Here is a 24,000-nt window from a genome sequence, read left to right on the forward strand (position 1 = left end):
CTACACAGGCCACACACAGGTCATTGGGCACAGAGAAGGTAACTGTTTTAATATTGTCCACAACTACCTCACTGTCAGGCAACGCTATAGCCATCGCCCGAGTCACAGCACATACCACAGACGGTCCCATCTCACTTTCCTGTGGTGTTAATCCACGTTGTGCCACGGCTGAACCCTGTACAGCAGCCCCTGCTGGCTTTAGAGAAGAACCACAAGTAAAATCTGTCACTTCTGAATGCACTGACACTGGAACGTCAACTCCCCCAAAAGGGATTGGACAGGGAGGACATGCCAACTCTGATGAACTACATCTTGAGGTTTCAGAACAGGTCTCACATCATCTGGCCACATCCGGCCATCAAGTACCAGATCATTTCCCAAGAGCACGTCCACTCCCTTTACTGGCAGTTCTTCTCTAACAGCCACCTCCACGTCCTTCTGAAAGAAGCCACATGACGAGAACAGTTTGTGAACAGGAACAAAAAGGGTTTGAAGTGCCAAACCCCTACAAGGTACACAACCTCCTGTGTCTGATTTTGAGGAAAAGGGCTGTGGTGGCAAAAATGAAGATCTGCAAGAGGAATCCAGAGTCTGCTGAGAGTTTATTACTGAGCTCCGGACACGCACCCAAGGCAGGCTTGGTGTGTGTCGAGTAGAAGGGAACAGTTAGGTTTTATGCAAGTTTGGTAAAAGAGGGAAAGACAAGAGGAACAAAGGCGGTTTGATACTGGAAGGGCAACCGGTTAAACAAAAGGCTCAGAGTGGGACGGCAGTCATGCCACGGGAGATGGCCCAGTACACAGCAGGAGACCACTGTGGGAAACCAGAGGTGTGGAGGAAAGAGGTGCAATGTCCACGCAGACAGGGCAAATACGTATGCGGTGCCTTCACAGTCAGGGGCAAAGTTGAAACAGCCATCACAAAGGCAAAATGTCATTCCTCACAAATGTGTGCATGGAACCAGAGTCTCTTAATATGGTAACTGGAATTTCCTCGTCACTCTCCCCAAACCGTACAAAACCTTTAGAGCTAAATATACGATAAGAGGAATCCACCTCAGAAGGCTCCACTGTCTGAATCTGCATATCAAACGGGGCCAGCAAGTCCATAGCTGAACCAACAGGCCTACACACTGGAGCCACTAACCCCGGTGATTTCACCTGCTCTGTTTTACCGCTAGTGTTCAACGCAGGACATTCTCTCTTCCAATGACCTTCCTGCCGACAATAGTGGCACAGCTCATGCCCCACCTTACCATTAGCTTGTGGCTCCATCCTTTGAAGTTTCCTGAACGTCTGAGGTTGTCCCCCACTGAAACGAGGTCTGTCAAAGTGAGGTCGATCTCCAAAAAATATGTCTATGAGTCATAATCATCCGCAATCACTGCGGCCTCACCTGGAGTGATGACATGTTCATTGATGTAAGTTGCGATGTCATCAGGCACAGCCTGTTTAAACTGCTCCAAAACTATAAGATCAGAGATTGAAAGGTGTCAACATTCACTACTGCTCTACACCAACGATTGAAGTGCAGGACTAAATCTCTAGCAAATTCGACGTGCGTTTGGTTAGCAGTTTTCTTCCAACCTCTAAACTTTTGCCGATATGCTTCTGCCACAAGCTCATACGCCTTAAGCACAGTCGTTTTTACCTTCTCATAGCTCTTGCAGTCCTCTGCTGACATGGCAGAATATACTTCTTGTGCTTTACCTGTGAAGACACACTGCAACATTAATGTTCGTTCCTCATCAGGCCAACCCCTAGCATCGGCCACCCGTTCAAACAGGGGGAAAAAAAATGTCAACATCCCCCTCATTGAATCTGGGCACCAACCTCAAATTCTTGAAGTTCCCCCACTGTAATCAGTCTCAGTTTCTCTCGTTCAAAATCCAGTTTCATTTTTTCCAATTCAATTTTCTTTTCCAATTCCATTTTACATTTCATCTTTTCCAATTCTGCCCCTCGTTCCAACATTAACAATTCTTTTTGTTGCTCAAAGGTTAGACCAGTCCCAGAAGTAGCAACCCCACTCTTACCCTCATTGGCCACCAGGATTCCTTCGTCTTGTAGATTTGCCAACAGCACGCTCTGGATGGTGTCTCTCGTGCGCCTGGCATCCACTGTCAATTTATTGTGCTGAACCAGTCGGAGAAGCTGATCCTTTGTGCACTGGTCTGACAACTTCTGGTCTGAGTCTTCAGTGACCTCCCAGTGTACCACCCACAACAAAAAATGCAAAAAAAAAACTGCAATAGACCCTCTATTAGGGACTGCCGCCAAACCTATCAGAGGGAGACACCAGCCAATGCTTGCCACACTTACCCAATTACCTCCAACCTCTGCAGTGACCAGCCAATCTCTGTCTCAGCCCCAATCACCTACAACAATCTACCAACCATTCACGGATGTTTTTGACGAGCCCCCATTTGTCATGCCTTAAGCCCTGTGAGGCCGACAAAAAGGTGGAGAACAGGCTGTAACAATAATTCATGAATAAAAACTACATAAACCAACAAAAACGCAATCAGTAATGCAATGAAATGGATGCGTGTAAGTCTAGTAATTGATAAGGTGTGTGTGAATGTGTGTGAGTGCAAACAACACAAGTTTAACCCATGACACAAAGAAAAAGAGTCCCAAAGCAACCCCCAGCTTCTCCCTTGGAGGTCCTGCTTCTCCTGCATGCAGCGACCGAGTCCCAGCAAGAGCACCAGCCTCTTGTGTCCCCCTAGCCACACCCAATCAGTCTCCAGGTGTCCCTCATCAGGCCGACGAGCTGGCTGTGCAGGAGCTGGAGATGGGCTGGGCACAGGAGGCTCCCCACAGGCCGTCACAATATATATGTATATATACATATATATACATATATATATATATATATATATATATATATATATATATATATATATATATACATATATGTATATATACATATATATATATATATATATATATATATATATATATATATACATATATGTATATATACATATATATATATATATATATATATATATATATATATATATATACATATATGTGTATACATATTATATATATATATATATATATATATATATATATATATATATATATACATATATACATACACATATGTATATATATATATATATATATATATATATATACATATATATATATATATATATATATATATATACATATATATATACGTATATATATTATATATATATATGTATATATATATATATACACATATATGTATATATATATATATATATATATATATATATATATAGATATGTATATATATATATATATATATATATATATATATATATATATACACACACATATATATATATATATATATATATATATTTTTTTTTTTTTCATTATTGAAAAATTAAATTGTGGCCAAAGAAATTACCAGATCTATTGCTGTTTTCATAGCAAATGTGGTGGATTCGTCAGGCTGCAGTCGTGAAGTGTGGATGTTTGATTGTATAAAAACAGGTTTATTAAAAGAAGTCAGGTATCAATCAGGCGCCCAAGGAAGCCTGAGGAGGTTGTGTGTCCAGATGCGTACAAACTCTCACAAACTCTCAACCTCATCAGAACAGTTAGAACATCACCTTCTTATACAAACAGGTCTCATCACTATGCACATTTCCTTATAATGAGGACAAAGAGATAAACGTGAAACAGGAGACAAAGGTATGGGAAAGTTACAGAACAGAGTTGGAATTGTTGTCTAAACGCTCTTCCTAGGGAGTTGAGATGAAACCATCCAGGGGAAGTAACCTGATACAGAGACTGCACTAACGAGGGGTCTGTTTGCCTTCTCAGGCAAGAGGCCTGTAGGAGTAGGACCAAAGCTTCAGACACTACACAAAAGACAAGAAGTTGTTCTCTGTCGTGGAAAATAAGGGCCATCTCCCATCACGTCAGCACTTCAGTGCCACAGTAATGCCAACGCTTCACAAGGAAATAAAAGAAAAGGTAATTCAGAGCCTCGAAGACACAGACACCATATCAATACCAACAGACGGCTGGACATCCAGGGCCACACAGAGTTATATCACGATAATAGCCCATGGGATTATAAGCAATTGGGAAATGGTAAACTATGTTCTTCAAACTCTGGTGAAAACATTAGTTTAGTTTAGTTTAGTTAGAAGTTCTGACAGCCGCTCAGCCCTCCCTCCCTCCACAAGTTCACAAGTTCTTGGTTGCGGTTCAAGTTAATGAGTCCTTTATATAGACGAGAAAAGAAAAAAATATATATATAATATTAAAACAAACACATTTCTGTCTTATTGAGTACTGCAAAGCACTATTGTTCACATGTCCCCAGGTTCTCCCAGCATATGAGATCAATCTGTTCTTGATAAATAGCAAATAAAAGGATGCCAGATCTGATGAAAATTTGTTGATGTCTTATTGTATATGTAATTTTCTCTAAAGGGGGAGTTGAAGACAGCTCAGACAACCACCTCTTTACATTTGGCCTTCTAGTGTTTTTCCATGATGCCTGCTGAGTACAGGTACATTGGAAGGTGCAGAGTTAGCTGTAGTTCTTCCATTCCTTTCCAGAGAAGAACATCTCTTTCTGTGAAGTAAAACCACAGTGTTGTTAATTGAGCTGCCCAATAGTACCAAAGTGGGCAGGGACATTTGAGTCCCCTTCTGTCATAAGGTAAGCACAGTCGTGATAATCGTGGACGTCTGTTATTCCACAAAAATAAACAGTCTTTTCAGTTGAGTGAACAGGTTACTCGGAGGAGGAAGTGGAAGATTTTGGAACAAATACAACAGTCTAGGCATGATATTCATTTTAAGGACGTTCATTTTTCCTATTAGAGACATGGGCATGGGTGTCCACCTTTCCAATAATTTTGATGTTGAATGGTTCATAGTTACTGGCCACAATATGTTTAAGTTGTGGGACAATTTGTATGCCTAGATATGTAAAGCAATCCACAATTTTAAATTGGGTGGCTATTTAGGGGGACTTTTACTTTCTAACTAATTTAAAAACATTATTGATGATTTTGTTTAGTTCAATTTATATCCTGAGATTTTTCCAAATATATTAAGAAGTTCTAATAATTCAGCGATGGATTCCTCCATCTTTTTAAGGATTATGATTACATCATCTGCAAATAGTTCTCCATTAATTATTTCTGATATCTTGGGAATGTGGATTTTGTCCAGAAAGTTATTCATTTCAGATGTGTTTGGACCTATTTCCGAGCTATAAAGCTTTTCATAAAAAAAAATGTAAGTTTTAGTTTATTTCAATTGGGTCAACAATATTTTCATTATTATCTTTTTCAAGTGAGGTTTTAAGTCTTTCACTCTGAAGTTGTTTGATGCGCCATGCCAACACTGTGCCAGACTTTACTCCTTGATCATAGAATGTCTGTTTAAGTCGTAATAAACTTGATAAAGCTCTTTTGGTAGATATTTCATTGTATTCTGTTTTGAACAAGAGTAATCTTTGATGGGCATCTTGAGAACCTGATTGGTAGTATTCGTCTTCTAATTCCTTTATTTTTGTTTCTCGTGCTTTTGTTTTATTGTAGGCTTCTTTAGCGTTAAAGCTAGTAATGTTAATTATTTATCCCCTGATAAACGCCTTAAACACTTCCCTTCGAGTGCTTCTTGAGGTTTCTGTTGTATTCTGTTGTATGCTGACTGGCTCATGCTGCAGCATCTGCATGACAGGTACAATGATGATGTCAGTCAAGTTTCATTCAATATATTCAAGGTTCAATACATTCAGGATGTGTGTGTGTGTGTGTGTGTGTGTATATATATATATATATATATATATATATATATATATATATATGTGTGTGTGTGTGTGTGTGTGTGTGTGTGTGTGTGTGTGTGTGTGTGTGAGTCTGCATGTATGTGTATGTATATATGTACACTACTGTTCAAAAGTTTGACGTCACTGAATAATTTCTGAATCAAACTCCATTATAAGCAGCTTCATGAAATAATCTACTGGAATGCTCTAATAACATTACTAGTGCAGGAAACGTCCGTCAGGATGTGCAGGACACATTATGGGATGGTTTTGACAGTTGTTGCCATGAATGTCTAATGGAATGTGATTTTAGAGAATGAATATCAAGTGTACAATACATGGCCATCATTACAGAAGTTGATTGCTTTAAAATTGCTTGAAAAAGGTAAATATTTCTAGAGCAAAGCTTTGTATTGTAATTGCACTTAATTGTGTGCCAAACCATACAAGAGTAAACACAGCATCATGGTTTCTATTTTAGGCTCTTTAAAACAGCCAACTTTTAATGTGAGCCCACAGAATTTGCACTCTTGGAATTCTCTCAATCACTTTTAATTAGACATTGAAAATGGTTTTCACTAAACACTAAAATGTACCCATACTTGTTCAGCATATCTCAACTGATTTCCGTACACTCATAATGATCACAGAGCATTCAAGATCATTAGTTCATAACCGTGTTTAGAATGGAGTTCAATGCAGAAAGTAGTCAGTGACCCCAAACTTTTGAACACTAGTGTGTATATATATGTAGATGTGATACCATGTGATGATGATACCAAGATTTATATGTGTGTCATCTGATAAAAGATGTTCAAGAAATTCAATTCAAAATCAAAACAGAAACAATGTACAGTACTCTTGAGTATGTTCTGAACAAATCCAGAAAAGTTCCGCAAGGCCCAACGATGTCAAAAAACAACATTAAGCTAAAAACTGAAACTAAAACTGCAACTTGCGACGCATCACTGCTCAGGTGAAAAAGTCTTCAAAAGACTGTGCTGTAGTGTGGGTGAAATCCAGAATGATTAATGATTATTGTTAGAAATACATAAACGTGTATTGTTGTTGATAATTAAAATATTTAACGATATTTTCTAGTAGAGGTAAGTTTGATATTGACCTATGGTCGTTTATTGCTGGGATGCTTAGGTTGGACTTCTTCAAGAAAGTGGTTGAATGACAGCAACCTTCACACATAAAATCTGAGGTGTATACGGGGGCAAGTGTAAGACTGCAGATCTATTTTTCTGACTATATTTTCAGTTCACTAATTTTATTTCAGTGTTGCAAAAAATTGCGTTAAAAAATGTGTTTGACAGTCGTTCTTGCTTTGTATACTGTGCCCGGAAGTGGCCCTTGTCATTCCCGATTGCACGAGTCAAAGACCGTTTAGAACCAAGACGTGTCACTGACTATACTTCCTGCAACTGTTGCCCCAGAACGTCGTTCATAACCCAAAAGCGTTGATCTCGATTGTGAAAGTAAGCTGAATCGTACATTACGTGCAGATTACCTGAATAAATATTTTGAATAAAGACAAGACGCGTGTTTCTTAAACTCATTGCGAAGACATGTACGTATAAACAATGGACATTTTAACTTTTTTTTTTCAGGACCGTCTAATCAGGACAGTCGACAAGACAACGTCGAACTCAGTCCATTGGATGACAGTTAACAAAACGGTTTAAATAAAGTCATCACAAACAGTAACAGTAATTTTCGGCGGAGTGGCGGACATAGACTGCAGTGCTCTCTCTCGGTGGCGACCACGCCTACCACGGCGGCCGGAAACGGGCACCCTTTCCCCCATCGCTTTCTTAGCTCGTAGTGCGGCTTCTTCATCCCATATACCCATCTTTGGACCGTGGTCTCCAACGCCTCCCATTAATTTTTCTGAAGAAGACTTCCGGTGGTGTGTCATGGCGGTGGCATGGTGAATCCTATAGAAAAGGGAAAAATACTCACCCCCGTCGCCTTTTTCCGTCGTTTTGGGACACATTTTCATGCATAGATAAGCTTGTCAGCTCCGGTCTCACACCTTGGATTTGCCAGCATAGCGTTGCGGTGTCCCTCCGCCCGGCCATGGCGGCTCACAAACCAGTGGAATGGGTCCAGGCCGTGATTACAAGATTTGATGAGCAGGTAAGATGGGTTGATTCAGTGGATGGGTGTAGCAACCTTTGGCATCCGCAGGCCCCGCCGCTCTGGCAAACATGTACACAGAAGTGGTTCTTTTGGGTAACAACAATGTTCGGGCGCCTTTTGCCCTTGCAACAATAGTTTATCCCTACATTGCGTTGTGTATGGCTTGTCCCAGCTGCAATGCACTGAACGGGGGTCCCTTTTTTTTTTTTTTTTTTTTTTTTTTTTAAGCTAGCGCCGTCTCTATAATAAATTGTCCAATTTATCCCAGCTTTACCCTGGTATCCAGACGGACCTTGTTCGGTCACAGAAGTTAAAGCTGATTTTGAAAATTATGCCAGACAAACACAGACTCAAAAGCAAGTGTCTGTGTAGAAATTAAATGCCCTCGGCTTGCTAACGGTTTCTACCGTGCGGCTATGTGGCTAGCGTTAGCAGGCCCGGCTATGTAGTGTAAACAAATAAGATCTGACTTGGTTAGCACGCTGCATTCACACGAGTAAATGAAGTTTACTTGGCATGAGAGGAGACGTCAGTAGCCTAGGCTAATGTCGCCCCGTCCGCTAGCTAAACCTGTGTCGCGAAGCAGTTGAAACGTGAACTAATTGTGAACCGTTTAATTCTTTCGTGGTGACTTTGTGGCTGCTGTTCACATGACGGGAACTTTGATGTGTTTGTAGTATGGCATATGCTCGGCTCGTAGACTTTAAAAGAAGGCTTTCGAGTCTAAGTTCGGCACCTCCACCACAGTGACTGGTTAGTTGGTAGGCTCACAGCCGTCTTCATGGGGATGGTAGCGAAGTCCCATGCTTTGCAAAAACAAAAATAACCAGTCGTCACTTGGGCTCGGCCCCTAAAAATGAATCAGTGGGGTTTCCAAATGGTTACAAAGGGAGATGTTCCGATCTCTCTCCCTCTTTCTTTCTTGTTTTTAATAACTACATGGATATGTACCCATTTTCATGAACAACGCTGTTTCATAAAAACGTTTTGAATTTTGTTTTCCAAATAAAATTAATCTAATGGCTTTGTTAAGTCTCCAGAAGTCTTTAGCTGTGGTGTTGGTTGCTGTAGATCCAGGATTGTCGGGGTTTAGCGGCTCAGCTTGGATTACAGCACTTGGCTTAAGGTGTTACATCCACATCTTGGTTGTTGTTATTGTAAAGCTTGAAGGACCACCACTTGGTTAGTTCTGCCTTTTTCGTTCTTTTATTTTTAGGTTATTTTTGTCCTTTGAAACAATATAATAAAAGGGCACAGTTGTATCTGACATTGAAATACTGACATTTGCTCATTCATTTGTCCTACACATTAATTAGCTTAGGCTTCACTTTAACTTTTTTATGTTGTGACAAGTTAGACTGAGGCTCGTTGTGAATATGTGTGTGTGTGTGTGTGTGTGTGTGTGTGTGTGTGTGTGTGTGTGTGTGTGTGTGTGTGTGTGTGTGTGTGTGTGTACATAAATATATGTATTACTGAGGTGATTTTTATTGAATTCACTGCACAGCTGATCATCTTTGCTGAAGGAAACAGCTTTGTGCGGTAGATGTTCTCTGACTTGCTTTGGCTCCGCTGCTGTCTTGTCCGCTGCCAGGTGGGAAAGTGGTCATATTTATTGTTGTTGATGGAGTTAATTATTGCTACTGCTACTGATAACTGCAGTTGCCATGCTACAGACACATAGGTTACGATTGGGTAAGAAAAACATTGTTTGTTTTTTTTCCCCCTTTGACGGCTAAAGATTATTAGCTTGCAGCTAACTGCTACCATGTAAATACTGATGATCCTGCTAATGTCTGATGTAACGAGGCGTCGCGTAGCATAGGTTTACTCTAAGCCGGTTGAAAGTGGAAAGGCGCTTAATTCACACTTTCTTTGATTGACTTGGCAAATGTTTGTTTTGAATGTAGTTTTTTTTAGTCTCACAAAAACACATCTATTCTTTTGTCTTTCAATATTGGATAATTTATTAGACTGAAACGTTGATAAATGAATAATTATAATATTGGATCCTGCAATAATATTAATATGACCATAATATCAAACATTGCACACTTCTGAGCACAAGCATGATAGCAATTCCTTCACTGCAAGAGCTCTTCTGAATTGAATTGGACATGTTGACATCTTTTTGACCCAAGTTCTGACAAGCCTACAATATTTGAAAATCTGGTCAGTCAACGCTGATTACAAGTGGTCAATCAAAAAATATTTTTGCAATCACTGTCCTATTTGGGCCCAAGGCAAAGAAAGAAAGAAAAAAAAACTGCCATCAAAGCAATAACCGTAGGGACCTGTGAGCCAGTTCACCAGAGAGCTACATTTTTATTTGCTTTGAATGTACAGTTGTATTATTTATCATTTGCAAGCACATCATTTATATTTGTTCTACTTGAAATGAGGTCAGATCTGATGTCTAATTTCCAAGGAACCAATCAGCCACTTATGTGAAGTTTTTCACCTGCATCAATAAGCTGTCAGACTTGAAATGTCAGGGGGGATTTTTTTGCCTCTACCTGCACTACTTATAATTTGTTATCTTGTTTCTTTGTATACTTTTTAAACTGCAAAAATAAAAACTAACTAAAGAAATTTAGTTTTCTGTGGTTTTACCTGAGATGGAACACGAAACAGAGCAAGTGCAGAATTATGGCTCAGAAGGTGTTGAGGCGGTCACGGACTGGCCCCAGCGAAAATCCAGATAGCACAGTGGCGAACTTGTCCCGCTGCAGAGACCCTGTGGTCCAAGTTTGCGGTGGACCACTTCCTGTTGATGTCTTCTCTGCCACCAATGTCACCACCAGGAGAGCTGCACTAAATTATGCAAGTGTTTCTGACGGAGCTCGAGGAATGTCAGCTGTTCGTGCACCACTTAAAGAAACCGTTTCAGTGTCTCCACGCTGTGGCCCAACCCCGAATCCTTTTCCGTGCTGTTGGTGTAACAAGCAAAATCAAGCAGTGTGTTAAGTCCATTTAATTAATTTACCAACTCACTTTAAAAAAAAAAAAAAAAAAAAAAAAATGGATTTAAGTGCCTTTACAAATTCAACTCGGGAGACAACTTAATGTGTTTTGTGTTTATTTTTCTTGCAAAAAGGAAGTTATTTGAAGAGGTCATTTTTTTTTTTAACACTAGATATAGCGCCTAGTTTAATTTCTACATAATGATAACAATGATATTAATAACTCTGTCCTCGACAGAGCTTTGATTTATTTTAATTCAGAGATTTTGCATGCTTAGTTTTCAACAGCACACTGCATATGCAGTATCCCTTTGCAGCTAACTTACTTTGAAATTGCTTCACTTGTCTGCGATTAGAATGGAAGCCACTGGGCTGATTTAGCAAAAACATATGTTCTATCGTCCCCAAAACCTGCGCAAACACAAGTTTGCGCACCGAGACTTCCTCCGAGGACCTTTTAATGCACGCAGCGTTAAGCATCTCCGCTGGCTTCACTCGATGAACTGCACACTGACTTTATTGGTGACCTTTAGAAGAATGGCTGGACATTGCTGCTTGGGACAAAGCAACTCAGTGACCGCCCTGTGCAGCGCTGAACTGGGAACAGAGGCGGGGCCTATTTTACACTGTGCGTTATGTGCATGTGACGCTTTTCCAGTCTGACTTCATGATGGAGCCATGAGGCTGCATTGAGCCCTGTCCAGTTTTAAGGGGTGGTAAAAGTGACTGGGTGAGGGGGGAAATCTTGTGTTTGAAAACACACAAATGTAAAATGATGGTTGCATTTTTAATAGCCATTGACTGATTGTGCATCAGTAATTCAATTACTCAGAGGTCAAAGCCAATCATTGCACTGTACCATGTAACCATCAGAACCCTGAGATTTCCTTCTCTACAGCACAGCGAGTGCTAAGATGACCTTATTTCACCTCCTTAAAACAAAGACCTAGTGATGGTGGACATGAATGGGCACAAATAGGCTCCATATCGTTACAAAATTGTGCAAAACGCGCATTCATGGAAAATTGTTGTCTTAAATTCCTAAGACGCCTAGGTAGGATTGCAATACTAGGTGGAACAGATGGTGTTAGTACGCATACTTAGAATTCATCCGCATTTTTAATTTGGCATAGTTTTTTTTTTCCCGGTCAGACGCCCTTCTCGACTCGACCTCTTTTTGTTCTTATCCAGAATTTTGGTTGACACAAGGAGGGCCCGCGCAGGGTAATGCTGCGTTTTTGATACGACCAGGCCGGGAATCGATAAATGATAAATCAGTTTTATATATTGAAATTGGATTCATCAATTTGTACGTTAGGATGTTAAGAATAATGGAAATTGTCTTTGGTCTGTGTAAACATGCTGTTGGCCAAGGAAAGTGGGAATTTTCATAGTCAAAGTAAAAAAAAAAAAAAACTTAGAAATGCTTTGCAGTTTGAATTCAGGTGGGTGGGTCACAATTGAAAACGAATCTCGAGAAAGAAATTTGGATTTTTATTTTTGGCAAAAATCGTGAAGCCTGTAAACTGATACAGTGTTGATGAGTGTGCCTCATGGCTACAGGTTGGGCGAAAAAGTTGCCTGGATAAGTGAACTCTGACGAGCGACAACCAACATCGACGTCCTTGAATTAACATGATGTTACCGAGGGGAGGGAAGACGCTACTCAAGTGGCCTGATGAATATATTTATGTTCATTACATTGGATGGAGAAAGTTCGAAGCTGCTGGCACACGAGTCGTTATGATGCTTCTGATGAACCTTGGTCATCTCCTCTTCCACGTCCGCATCCATTTCCAAGGAACACAAGTAGCGCCTCTCTTCCATTGCCAAAGCATGCTAGCACACTTCTAAAGACGTTGGCTGTTAAAAAAGAAAAGGGTGGTCTGCGACTGCAGGGTGCACTTTGAGTGCGTTGTCATCTTCTCTTCTCTTGTCATTTGTTTTCCCCCTCCCTCTACAGCTTCCCATTAAAGTGGGACACCAGAACACTCACACCAAAGTCAGCACAGAGCACAACAAGGAATGTCTGATCAACATCTCCAAGTACAAGTTCTCCCTGGTCATCAGCGGCCTCACCACCATCCTCAAAAATGTCAACAACATGGTGAGTGGCGAAAGTGGACACGTTGGAACGGCTGTGCGACAGGTGTTCTCCATCGCTCTTCTGTTCCCTCGGTATGATTCTAAACCTCAGTCGCATCATTCACCTCGGAACGCCTCCTGGATTTTGGATTTGGAGCGCGTCGATCCGGGTTCCCGTACTTTGTGGTTTCTTGTCGTCTTCATTCACTGTGTCTGCCTTTCATTTCACCTCATCATTCTGGTTTTTGGATGCTTCACATCAAAGCAACTTTTTGATCTTCTCGAAGGTGTAGCAACATTCGACTTGCATTGGTCAAAGAAAGTGGTGTGTAACTGTGTAAGGTTAAGTGTGTAATATTTGGAGATTTTGAAGAAGGAACAGTGAAACCAAGTGGTTACATTTAAAATTGCAATTTCAATTTCACTCCCTGGAGATTGTCAGCGAGTCCACCAGACTTTGTGGTGATAACGAACAAAGCAAAACAAAAATATCCAAAATGTCTTGGCCTGATATTGTTAGTAGGAAATAAGCATATATGAATTATTGGCCCTAAGTACTAGTAAGCCTTACACAGTCAGAACCCCAGATATTGGTTTGCTGCGGGACATCACCCCTCTGGGATTGATGTCTGAGGTTGTGCCCTTAATACAGCACGACTAATGTTTTGGATGCCATCTCCTTCACAGCGAATATTTGGAGAAGCTTCTGAGAAGAACCTCTACCTCTCCCAGCTCATCATCCTGGACACCCTGGAGAAGTGCCTGGCCGGGGTGAGTTCTGTCCTCCAACCCCCCCCCCCCCCCCCCCCCCAGAAAACAAAACAAAACAAAAAAACAGCTGATCAAGCCAGCACTTTGAAATATCTTTAAATCCGGTATTGGTGTTCAGCAACTCACAATCCACTGGTAATGTATTTACCCACCATCAATCAGGGTCCTGCTCTCTTGGAGTTCCTCTTGAGATCCAGCAGGCCCCCCGATTACATTTGCAGGCACTTGGTGGGAGAACCACAACCAACTGCAGCTGGTCAGAGTCCAAGCAAAGCCAACTTCCTCTCTGCATTTGTATTTTGACTTTTGAATTCCAACTGGAATTTGTATTGTAAATTCTAAATCTGATGGCGTTAACTGGCTTCCTCTTTGGACGGGGGCCTCTGTGTCTCAGTTTGACAGTATTTAATTGTGCTCTTTGGCCGAGAAACGGTCATCTACAAAACACATTTGTGGCAATGTGCGCGGGTGCCCGCGGTGACACTGTGGTGCGTACGCACATTAGTACGTGCAGTGGTGGAAAAAAGAAGTCTTTGGACAGCCTGGGAATTGGTGACACATTGGATTAAGAATCATTCCAGGCCTCCAAACTCAGTTTTTTTTTTTTTTAAGTCCAGTCACCCACAACCACCATGCTCCCTTCTGCATGCATCCAGATCAAAACTGGATGGTTCAGCAAAACAATGCCTCATGCCACACATCCAGCGCAAGTATAAGAATTTAGTTTTGCTCTTTGTTTTCTTGTTAGCAATAAACAAAAATGATAATTTCATTTTGGTTGTCTGCCTGATGCAGCCACACCTTTTGTGAGCCATAAAAGATTTTTCCACCAATATTACATATTTTATCCAGTGTAACATTTTGTGTCTAAAAGCTTTTCCACTATATTCTATGGCATTAATTAAATGAAGAAAGAAGAGATTTTGTTGTGAATCCATAAAGATGGTGAATAGGATGCACTCATAAAATGTAGGTTTTTGGTTGACCTTTTAGGAAAATACAGTTTGTTTGGTAAGAGTTTACAATGTGACCATATTAAAATGTTATTCCCCTCTTAAAATGTTGTTTAATGGGTTCTGAGTCAGACAGGTGTGGGTCCAACTCAGCCACAGTTCTAGTGCAATAGCTTCATCAGTGGAAGTCAATATAGTAAGTGAGATCATAGTAATAATAAATTCCAGATGAATTAATTCTAAAATAGAAAGGAAATCCGTTGCAGGAGTGAACGTAAAATCATTTGATCTCTTTTTTCGGTTTGCGTTCATAGACAAACATTTTTCATTAGCTTTATGGGAAGACTGGGCCATCTGGACAAGTGCGTTACTGAAAAAGACAAAAGCACGTATCTGCTCATGGTCCTCAAGTGATAGAGCAGATTTAATTTCAGATTAAAGTCTTAAAAGGAAAAAATCAATATGAATTAAAGCTGAAAGCAGCGTTAGCGGCACTGAGCCGAAGTGGCTGCCGCCTGCCGATGATGTCCAACGCCTGCCGATGACACCTGCCGAGATGCCCCCTGACGCCTCCCGACCCCTACCGACCTCTGCCATCCCCTGCCGACACCTGCAACCCCTCTAGACACCTGCCATCCTCTCCCGATGCCCCTCGACGCCTTAGGGGCCCCTTCAGAAGCCCGACGACCGCCTGTGACCCCTGGTTACCCCTGATGGCCCCTTTCCTCGATGTGGCTGACCCCTTCAGAATCCTGCCAAGTCTTGCTTACCCCTGCTGATCCTTGCAGACCTCTGCTGAGCCCCGCTGGACCCCCCCCACGCCCCTATCCCACACCTGTCGTCGCTCCACGACACCTGCAAACCCCTCCTGACGCCCCCAACCCCTTTTGACCCCTGCCATCCGATGAGTTTTGAAGCATGTTGAAGCATGAAGCAGGTTGACTCTCTATCAAACGGCATTTGGTCCCACTGACCAAAACCTCCGCCGGAGCACAACCACCACTTTCACTGCTGCATATCTGCTGATGTCATCGCTCTGAAGTCATATAGATGAAGTGTGACAGAATTCAGAGAAGAAAACAATGGAGAGCAAAGTAGAACCGAGTCCGGCGGGGGCCAGTGTTCTTTGTTTTTGGGCACTTTTGACTGTAAAATCGTTCCCACGAATAGCCGTGGAACACTGGTGTCGTTCATGCCTGTCTTGAAGCGGCGCACACCTCCGGCGTGAGCTGCGACCGAAAATGCCACAGGACGATTTTCACCTTGGTTTTCTGTACGTGATATACGGTGCAACTGGCACAATAGTAGTGCACATAACGCTCAACGTCATCCCGTGCGGCAAGTAAAAGATGCAATGTCGATGCGGGTCGCCCTTTCCCACTGCTAGCCGATCGGAGCGGAGTCGATCGAAGCCGATTTCAACCCGGGTCGCTTGCCGTGTTGTTTGACGTGTTTCTGCGCAGGTCGGTGAGCCTTTCCCACTGCCATCAAATGCCGGTTCAAAGCGGGTCTACATGAGGTTTTTTGGGACAGTTGGAAGGTGGCTTAGCATTGGCGGGTATATCACAGCAAGAAAATGAATGAATACATACATTTTGTTTGGCGCTGTCTTGGTCTTGTGATGTCAGAATGTGAACAGCATGATGAAGAGGACTGTTTAAACACAAACTCAGTGAACCAGAACATTTAAATAATGCACTTCATTCAGACACTTGTATTTGGGATTTTTGTGGTTAATTCCCTTGTTGGAACACAATGTTGTGCAGTCAGTCTTGCGTCAGTCCTCCACATCCCCAGATGTCATTTTGTTTTTCTCCTTTTCTTAACTTTAGCAAATGATTTTTTTCCCATGTCAGTTTCATAGTTTACATGTGAAATCAGTGGTAAGGACAAGAGCGCTCTTCTTATTTTTTCTTACATTCTACATCTTGTTCCCTCTCAGCAATCCAAAGACTGCTTACGTCTGGATGAGACCATGCTGGTCAAACAGTTGCTGCCAGAGATTTGTCATTTCATCCACACGTACCGTGAGGGCCACCATCACGCTGTGGAGCTCAGGGCCTCGGCGTCGGCCGTCCTCTTCTCACTCAGCTGCAACAACTTCAACGCCGTCTTCAGCCGCATTTCCACCAGGTTTTTGTTGTTGTTGTTGTTGTTTCTGTTCTTTCCCCTGAAAGGCTGAGTGACCTGTGACACGGGTGACAAACACATCTATAGCCATTATAACTATGAATTAATGAAATTACATTTTGAATATCGATTATGACATTGTAAAGTGTAAATAATTTTTTTAATTATTGTAAATATGAATCATTAATGATGTTAATGGTTGCCACTCACAGTTTTAGGCTGGGGTATTATTAAAAACAAAAAAGAAAAATTGATACAGTGCCAATTTTGATACCTTGATGTTGATACTGGTTCAAGAACTATACTTTTTTTTCATACCAGATGTTTTCAAACCAAATTGAACAACAACAAAAATACAATGCAGCTACAGCACACAGTTTTTTTTAGAAGTTTGGTATCCATTCCAACACAGTAGTGCAAACGCTTCAGTTTTCACTTGGCCTTCACCTGATCACATTTTAATTTGGTTCCTGTCAAAGGTTCAAAGGTTCAAAGATTTATTTGTCACATGACATGGCAGTGAAATGTTGGTGTGGTAGAACCCAACAGGGTTGTGCATGCAAGTAATGCAGAAAATGTGAACAAAAAAAAGATTTTAAAAATTGGCAAGTTAAATATACATTTTACAAAAATACAAAGTTAAAAAGCTTTAGAAATGACAGGCTGTCATACCATGTCAACTCTGCATTAGGAATTCAATAAATAATGTCCTTAGGCTACAGGAGCTGACTGTGTGCTCAGAGGACAATGTGGATGTGCATGACATAGAGCTGATGCAGTACATCAACGTGGACTGCTCCAAGCTAAAGAGGCTGCTGCAAGGTTTGCTTCCGCTCTTCTACACATTTGCAAAACCTCCTGGACATTCGTTGTGTTATTAAATAGTGACATTGTTGATGCAGTTGCTTGTGCTTCAAATGAACCGAATAAAAAAGTCAATAAGTTCTCGCTAAAAATAATTCCCCTTCAATAACATGTTAAAGGACATTTACGAGCTCCGTGTATTGCTAATACTGATTTGTGTTTTTCCTGCCAGAAACGGTGCTGAAGTTTCGCGCTCTGAAAAAACCCGCCCAGCTTGCAGTCATCAGCAGTTTGGAAAAGGTACTCCCTCTCCTGCCCCGTGTAATGCATTGCGTTCAAATGTCTATTTTGCGCTCTGCCTCGTGCTGTCACAGTTGGCGCCATGATTGACGTCAAAATGTGGCAGACTGTCCAAAAATTCTTGAACGCATGCTTCAGGCAACTGCTCCAGTACTTCCTCCGAGACTAACTTGGAATTCCTCTGTCTTACCAGGCGTTTTGGAACTGGGTTGAGAATTACCCAGATGAGTTTACCATGCTTTACCAGCGGCCACAGGCGGATATGGCAGGTACGAATGGACTGAAGGCATTTCTTTTTAGTGTTTCAGTTTTCACATTTAGACAGGTTGTCCTTTTCACTTTAGTGTTGTTTGATTTTTTTGTTTGTTTATATTGACATGACATCAACTAGATAAAAAAAAAATACATTGTACCATGCATGTTGCATTAATAAAGTAAATAGCACAATATAGCACAAATAGCACAGATTACTTTACTAGTCCCAGGGGACAACTAGCTTTACAGTCCGCCCTGTCCATAGCAACAAATAATACCAAATATGGTTCAGACTTGCTCACTGCCTTCTATACACCTGCAAAACAGAAATTGAAATTACAACATCCAATATTCAGTTTGGCCTGTATCACTTGTATGTCCTGTGATCTTTATCGATGGTTCAGATCCTGAACACTGTCCATTATTCCCACTTGTTCTCCAGCCTTAAATGGTGTGACAATATCTCCACTGCATATATTTCTTTTGCCATCTGTATCCATTGGTCTCGGATGGGGGATCTACCTCGCTCTATTTTCTTGTAGTAGCTTTCTCACCTGCTATGAAAACTATTTTCACCTGACATCCTGATTGTACATTCTCCTCATTAAAATTGCATCGATAAAACATGTTATTTTAAGCAGGTCTAATATGCTCATGCATCTCATGTCATCCTCTTGAAGCCTTTTGTGGACATGTTGGGAACTTTTCCACCTAAATGGCTGAAGGTCATTGCACTTGCCTAAAATTTCACCATTATCACAAGCAAAACATAAAACCATGGCGGTCTTTTTTCCACCATGCCTTTCTGCGTGCATTGTACCTGCGCTGCCTGACTACATACAACTTGTGTGCAAAAAACAAATCATTGCATATTGGGGAGATGGCAGGTCAAAGAGCTCCACATGGAGCCTTCTACAGGCTGAGGAGGAAGCTTTGTTTCAGAACAGTGATTGCTTGCTCAGTGAAAAAGTAGAGCTCACTGACATGCTGTTGTCATCGCATATCTGAAAACCTGGACCTAGAAAGTCTGACTCAGAGTAGAAAAACTGATTTCATTTCTCACCTATACCGATGCCGAGTACTTGATAATGCCATTACACATTATGGAATTGCATTAATATTTTTTTCCCCACAGATATTCTGTTATTTAAACAACATTCCTCAGCATGTCTTTCTAGAACTTGGGTGACTGTCACAAGTTTCACTGCAGTACAAAATTGTCATATACATACATACACAATTGGTATCTGTTTTGTGGTATTGGCACATATTTTACGAGTGGAGTACTCAACCCCGGTATTTGTACCGATTTGCGATACTGGTGTTGGTAATGGTGCATGCCGAAAAATTATGCTAATTTAAAAGTGCATGGTGGCCCGGAGACGGGGATTGTTCGATAAATACCCTTTTTTTGTGTTTGATACAGTTGTGGTATTGACTTGTCCGTGTTGCCTCTCGTCATTCTGTAAATGTTTGCTTCAATTGTGTGTTCAGAAGCTGCAGAGAAGCTATTTGACCTCGTGGACAGCTTTGCAGAGAGTGCCAAGAGGAAGGCAGCTGTTTGGCCCCTACAGATAATCCTCCTCATCCTCTGTCCCGAGATTACACACACCATCTCCAAAGACACGGTGGAGGACAGTAAGGCCAACAAGGTGGGAGATGGAGAGGACAGACACACACACACACACACACACACACACACACACACACACACACACACACACACACACACACAGACATACATGCATTTACACAGCTTCCTTCTCTTTGGCTCTGCCAGAAACTGTTTCTGGACAGTTTGCGGAAAGCTTTAGCTGGCCAGGGTGGCAGCAAGCAGCTGATGGAAAGCGCTGCCATCGCCTGCGTCAAAATGTGCAAAGCCTCCACATACATCAACTGGGAGGATCACTCGACCATCTTCCTCTTGGTCCAATCCATCGTCATGGATCTGAAGGTGATCATTACATTTTCTGTTCACAGAACATCCACAAATGTAAGAGTGTGAAAGGCCTACTAGTTAAATACACACAAATCTAAACTAGGTATTTTGTTGTTTAGGTGCTCCGTAATTAATCCTTTCAATTCTCTAATGCTAGTCCTCTCATCTATACAAAAGTAAATGAATGATGAATTTCAATTCGTTTAAATGAAATTTTGAAGAAGAAACAGCGACATCAAGTGAATACTTTTTAGATTGCAGTGTCTTTCACTGCCTCTCCCTCCCCTGAGCTTGCCAGTGAACTACGTTGGCCTGCACACCCAAACTGGAATATCTTCTTTGTTGGTTTATTTGAAGACTCGAGCAGTGATCCTAAATATGAAACACACTATCAGGCAGCCTAAGAAATATGGCGGTGCAAGATGGTGTGTGTGTGTGTGTGTGTGTGTGTGTGTGTGTGTGTGTGTGTGTGTGTGTGTGTGTGTGTGTGTGTGTGTGTGTGTATACACACATATGTATGTATGTACATATTTACACATACATACATATTAAAAGGTCGGGAGATGAGATTACATGGCACAAGTAGAGGGCACAATTGCAATTGTAATGTGAGATTTTCTCACTAGCGGCTCGAGGTTGCCGCTCGTCTTTGATGTGTTGCAATGCCGCCACCATTTACTTATTTGCTTGGACAAAACCACGCCCCAACGCGGCGCTAGCCGGGGCCTAACTCGGAACGGAGTGAACACTGACTCACGGCTTTAACTGTCACAAACAAGACATGCCGTGTAACACAAGAGGAACACTAACTGTTAGTGTTTGAAAATTGTAGTTTTTGATACCCAGTTCGTGGGCCTGATCCGGACCGCAGGGCATATGTTTGACACCCCTGCACTAGACATTTTGCATTTTTTGTATAGTTATATTCCCCAAACAAATATTTTAAAGTAATTGTAAAGAAAAAATTAATAAATGAGAGCAGGCCTTCGCTGTGGCTCAGTCCCGAACTAACATTAATAACACAACAAATGAACACTACACAATTACCCAAAACATCACCCATGTCCTGGCCACTTAGCCTGAATTTCCTTCCCTTGAAATTTTAAAACCTCCAGATGGTTACCAACATAACTATATCACAAACCAAACACTCTTGTGCTAGCATAATAAAACTTTATATACTCCAAAGATCGTAGGTGTTTCACTATGGGAATCGCTTGGGCGTGACCAACTGCGGAAGCTCCAATGACACAACGTCTGTCCGTGACAGACAAGGTCGAGCTGTGCTGGGGCCCCGCCCCCTTACCTTCCTGCAGCCGACCTGCCCCTCTCACGTCATTCTAGACCGGTTTCTTCCCGTGTCTATGCGAGGAGGGACGTGATGGTGAAACACCTCACTCTGTTATCAAAGAACCAGGGATTACGTTAAGTAACCCAACGTTCTTTTTCTAACTTCGTTCGGTGTTTCACTATGGGAGATATAGACCACTCCCGGATCGCATACAACCTCCCGAAGCCCTAAGCAATTTAGAGCCCAGTTGTATCTGTTTTGCAGACCATGGACCATTAGCCTCTAGCACTGCATGTGCAACAGACGGCCCTGTAAAACCTTACAAAAGTGTGGGCCGTGGCCCAGCTTCCCGCCGCACAAATGTCCTGCACTGAGACCGCTCCAAAACAGGGCCCATGATGTAGCCATGCCCCTCGTAGAATGAGCCTTAAAACCCTGAGGGGACTGTAGACCCTTACACTCGTACGCCAGAGAAATTGCATCCACAATCCAGTGAGACTGCCTCTGGCGGGACAACGGCTTGCCCTTATGAGGACTGGCCCAGGACACAAACAACTGGTCATCTTTCCTGAAACCTGCTGTCCTACTCAGATACACATGAAGTGCTCTGATGGGGCATAATGTGTTAAGCCTCCCCTCCTCAGCTGAGGAAAATGGAGGTGGGTGAAAAGCCAACAGTTCCACCGTGGGACATCTATAACCTGACTTCACCACCTTAGGGACAAAGGCTGGGTTAGGCCTCAAACAGACTTTGGTGAGCCCAGATGAAAACTGTAAACACGACGGCCGTATTGATAAAGCCTTGCTGGTCACTCACCCGTTTTGCTGTTGTTAGAGCTAAGAGCAAAGCTGTTTTTATTGAAATGCATCCACACCCAGAGGTGCATTTTCGTCTCCCGACAGGGAGAAAATCAGAGGACATTGCACGTTTTCGTGCGAGGCGAATAGATCTACGGCTGCCCTGCCGTATCTCCGCCAAATCTGTTCTACCACCTGTGGTGGAGTTGCCACTCTCCATTCAGGGGATTTTCCCGGGACAGGAGATCCGCTCCTCTGTTCAAAACGGCCGGTATGTGCACAACATGTACAAGTCGGTTGTAAGTTGGTATTCTATGCACTGTGTGGGCTCCACTCGGCTCTTTGCCCATTTATTGAAACCGAGTTCCGTGAGGTGATTCACCACTGTGGCCGAATCTCTGACCGCTTGTTCCTGTGATTGGGAGCAAATCAGATAATCGTCTATGTATGAAAAAATTCTGATACCGCTGTTCCTTAACGGAGACAGTGCTGCCTCCACACATTTGCTGAACACTCTGGGAGCCAATGACAGCCCGAAGGGGATCGTCTGATCCTTGTAGGCTTTGCCCTGAGAAGCAAATCTGAGAAACTTTGTGTGCGCAGGATAAATGGCGATGTGAAAATACGCCCAGACGGATTGATTGGGAGAGCACTTTGCGTGTCAACATCCTGAATTTGTATTTTCGAAGGTGCCTGTTCAACACACAGAAATCCAAAATGGGGCGAAGAGACGATCTCCCCTTCTTGGGAATGAGTAAATAACGGGAGTAAAAACCCTGTTGAGCTTCCTCGCCCGGGACGGCTCTGATCGCTTGCTTGTCTAATAGCGATGTTATTTTGTCTTGTAAAACTCGCGCTGCATCGCCTCTGGGTGTTGATGCTACCACTCCATTGAATCTGGGTGGTTTCATAGCGAAACAGAACGACGTTGACGGAACCCAAGAATGAACTGCGCATGCGCGCTAGGTCGTAGCCCGGGCAGGTAACACGCTTACTTCGTCGGACCGTAGTGATCACCTCTGCCTTCTGACCGTCGCTCAGGCCTGAGAGGTTAAGCCACAATGCCCTCTCACCTGAGACAGCCAGACCCATCACTCGACCGCAGCCCTACACTGCCCCTCTTGAGGAGCGTAGGATGAGGTCATTGACGATGCATATCTCGTCCCAGAGGGCCGGGTTAGGTGTCCCCAAGTCCAGTTGATGACCCATCTCCTCCAGGATCTCTGCCTGATATGCCGACAGCAGCGTGATCGCATTCAGGGAGCAAACAGACTGCGCCGCATACTTGTAGCTCCTCTGAAAGATGGAGGCGGTGAGGCGCTCTGCTTTGCTGGGAAGGGAGGTGTGGAGGAGGCTGAGAGAGAGCAACGGTTAGGGTGAAGGTGAAAAGCCACCAAAGGCTCCACTACTGGGGGTTCGGCCAGCCCCAGATCTCCCATCCCATGGATCTCCAGCTTAGAGTAGCCTTTGGTTGAGAGCTTGCTCTTAAAAGGGTTGGACCAGTAGCGGCTCATCTCTTTCATGCAAGCCGGTACTGGTGGTAAGAGCTGTTTTGATGGTGGTTGGGCTGGTGGGAGCCTCTTTCCATCATACAGGTCTCTCTCTGTCCCCTCCACGCCTTGGGCTGCTGGCCATTGCACACCCAATTTTGCTGCTGCCCGTTTGCAGACCTCATACAGATCGCTGTCTACTGCTGTAGCAGCATCTGATACGCTGGGGGCTCTGGACTGTTGGATGGGAAAAGTAGAATCATCCTCCTTCCTCCAT

The 24,000-nt window shown here is 42.6% G+C and overlaps 1 protein-coding gene across 4 annotated transcripts in view; it reads left to right on the top strand.

Annotated features, from left to right (window-relative positions):
- Window positions 1-7,264: 7,264 nt before the first annotated feature.
- nf1a (neurofibromin 1a) overlaps window positions 7,265-24,000 on the top strand; it is a 98,708-nt gene continuing 81,972 nt past the window's right edge. For all 4 annotated transcript variants that reach the window (XM_076035784.1, XM_076035787.1, XM_076035785.1 and 1 more), the window contains exons 1-9: window positions 7,265-7,944; window positions 12,871-13,014; window positions 13,680-13,763; window positions 16,659-16,849; window positions 17,562-17,668; window positions 17,883-17,950; window positions 18,144-18,219; window positions 19,700-19,857; window positions 19,986-20,159. In XM_076035784.1, coding sequence (XP_075891899.1) covers window positions 7,885-7,944; window positions 12,871-13,014; window positions 13,680-13,763; window positions 16,659-16,849; window positions 17,562-17,668; window positions 17,883-17,950; window positions 18,144-18,219; window positions 19,700-19,857; window positions 19,986-20,159 — 1,062 coding nt within the window. In that variant the 5' untranslated portion in view covers window positions 7,265-7,884. The remainder of the gene's footprint in view (window positions 7,945-12,870; window positions 13,015-13,679; window positions 13,764-16,658; window positions 16,850-17,561; window positions 17,669-17,882; window positions 17,951-18,143; window positions 18,220-19,699; window positions 19,858-19,985; window positions 20,160-24,000) is intronic.

This window comes from Nelusetta ayraudi, unplaced genomic scaffold (genome assembly GCF_046127955.1).
Source record: "Nelusetta ayraudi isolate G7.1 ecotype Tasmania unplaced genomic scaffold, CSIRO-AGI_Nayr_v1 ptg000048l, whole genome shotgun sequence".
Classification (NCBI taxonomy): domain Eukaryota; kingdom Metazoa; phylum Chordata; class Actinopteri; order Tetraodontiformes; family Monacanthidae; genus Nelusetta; species Nelusetta ayraudi.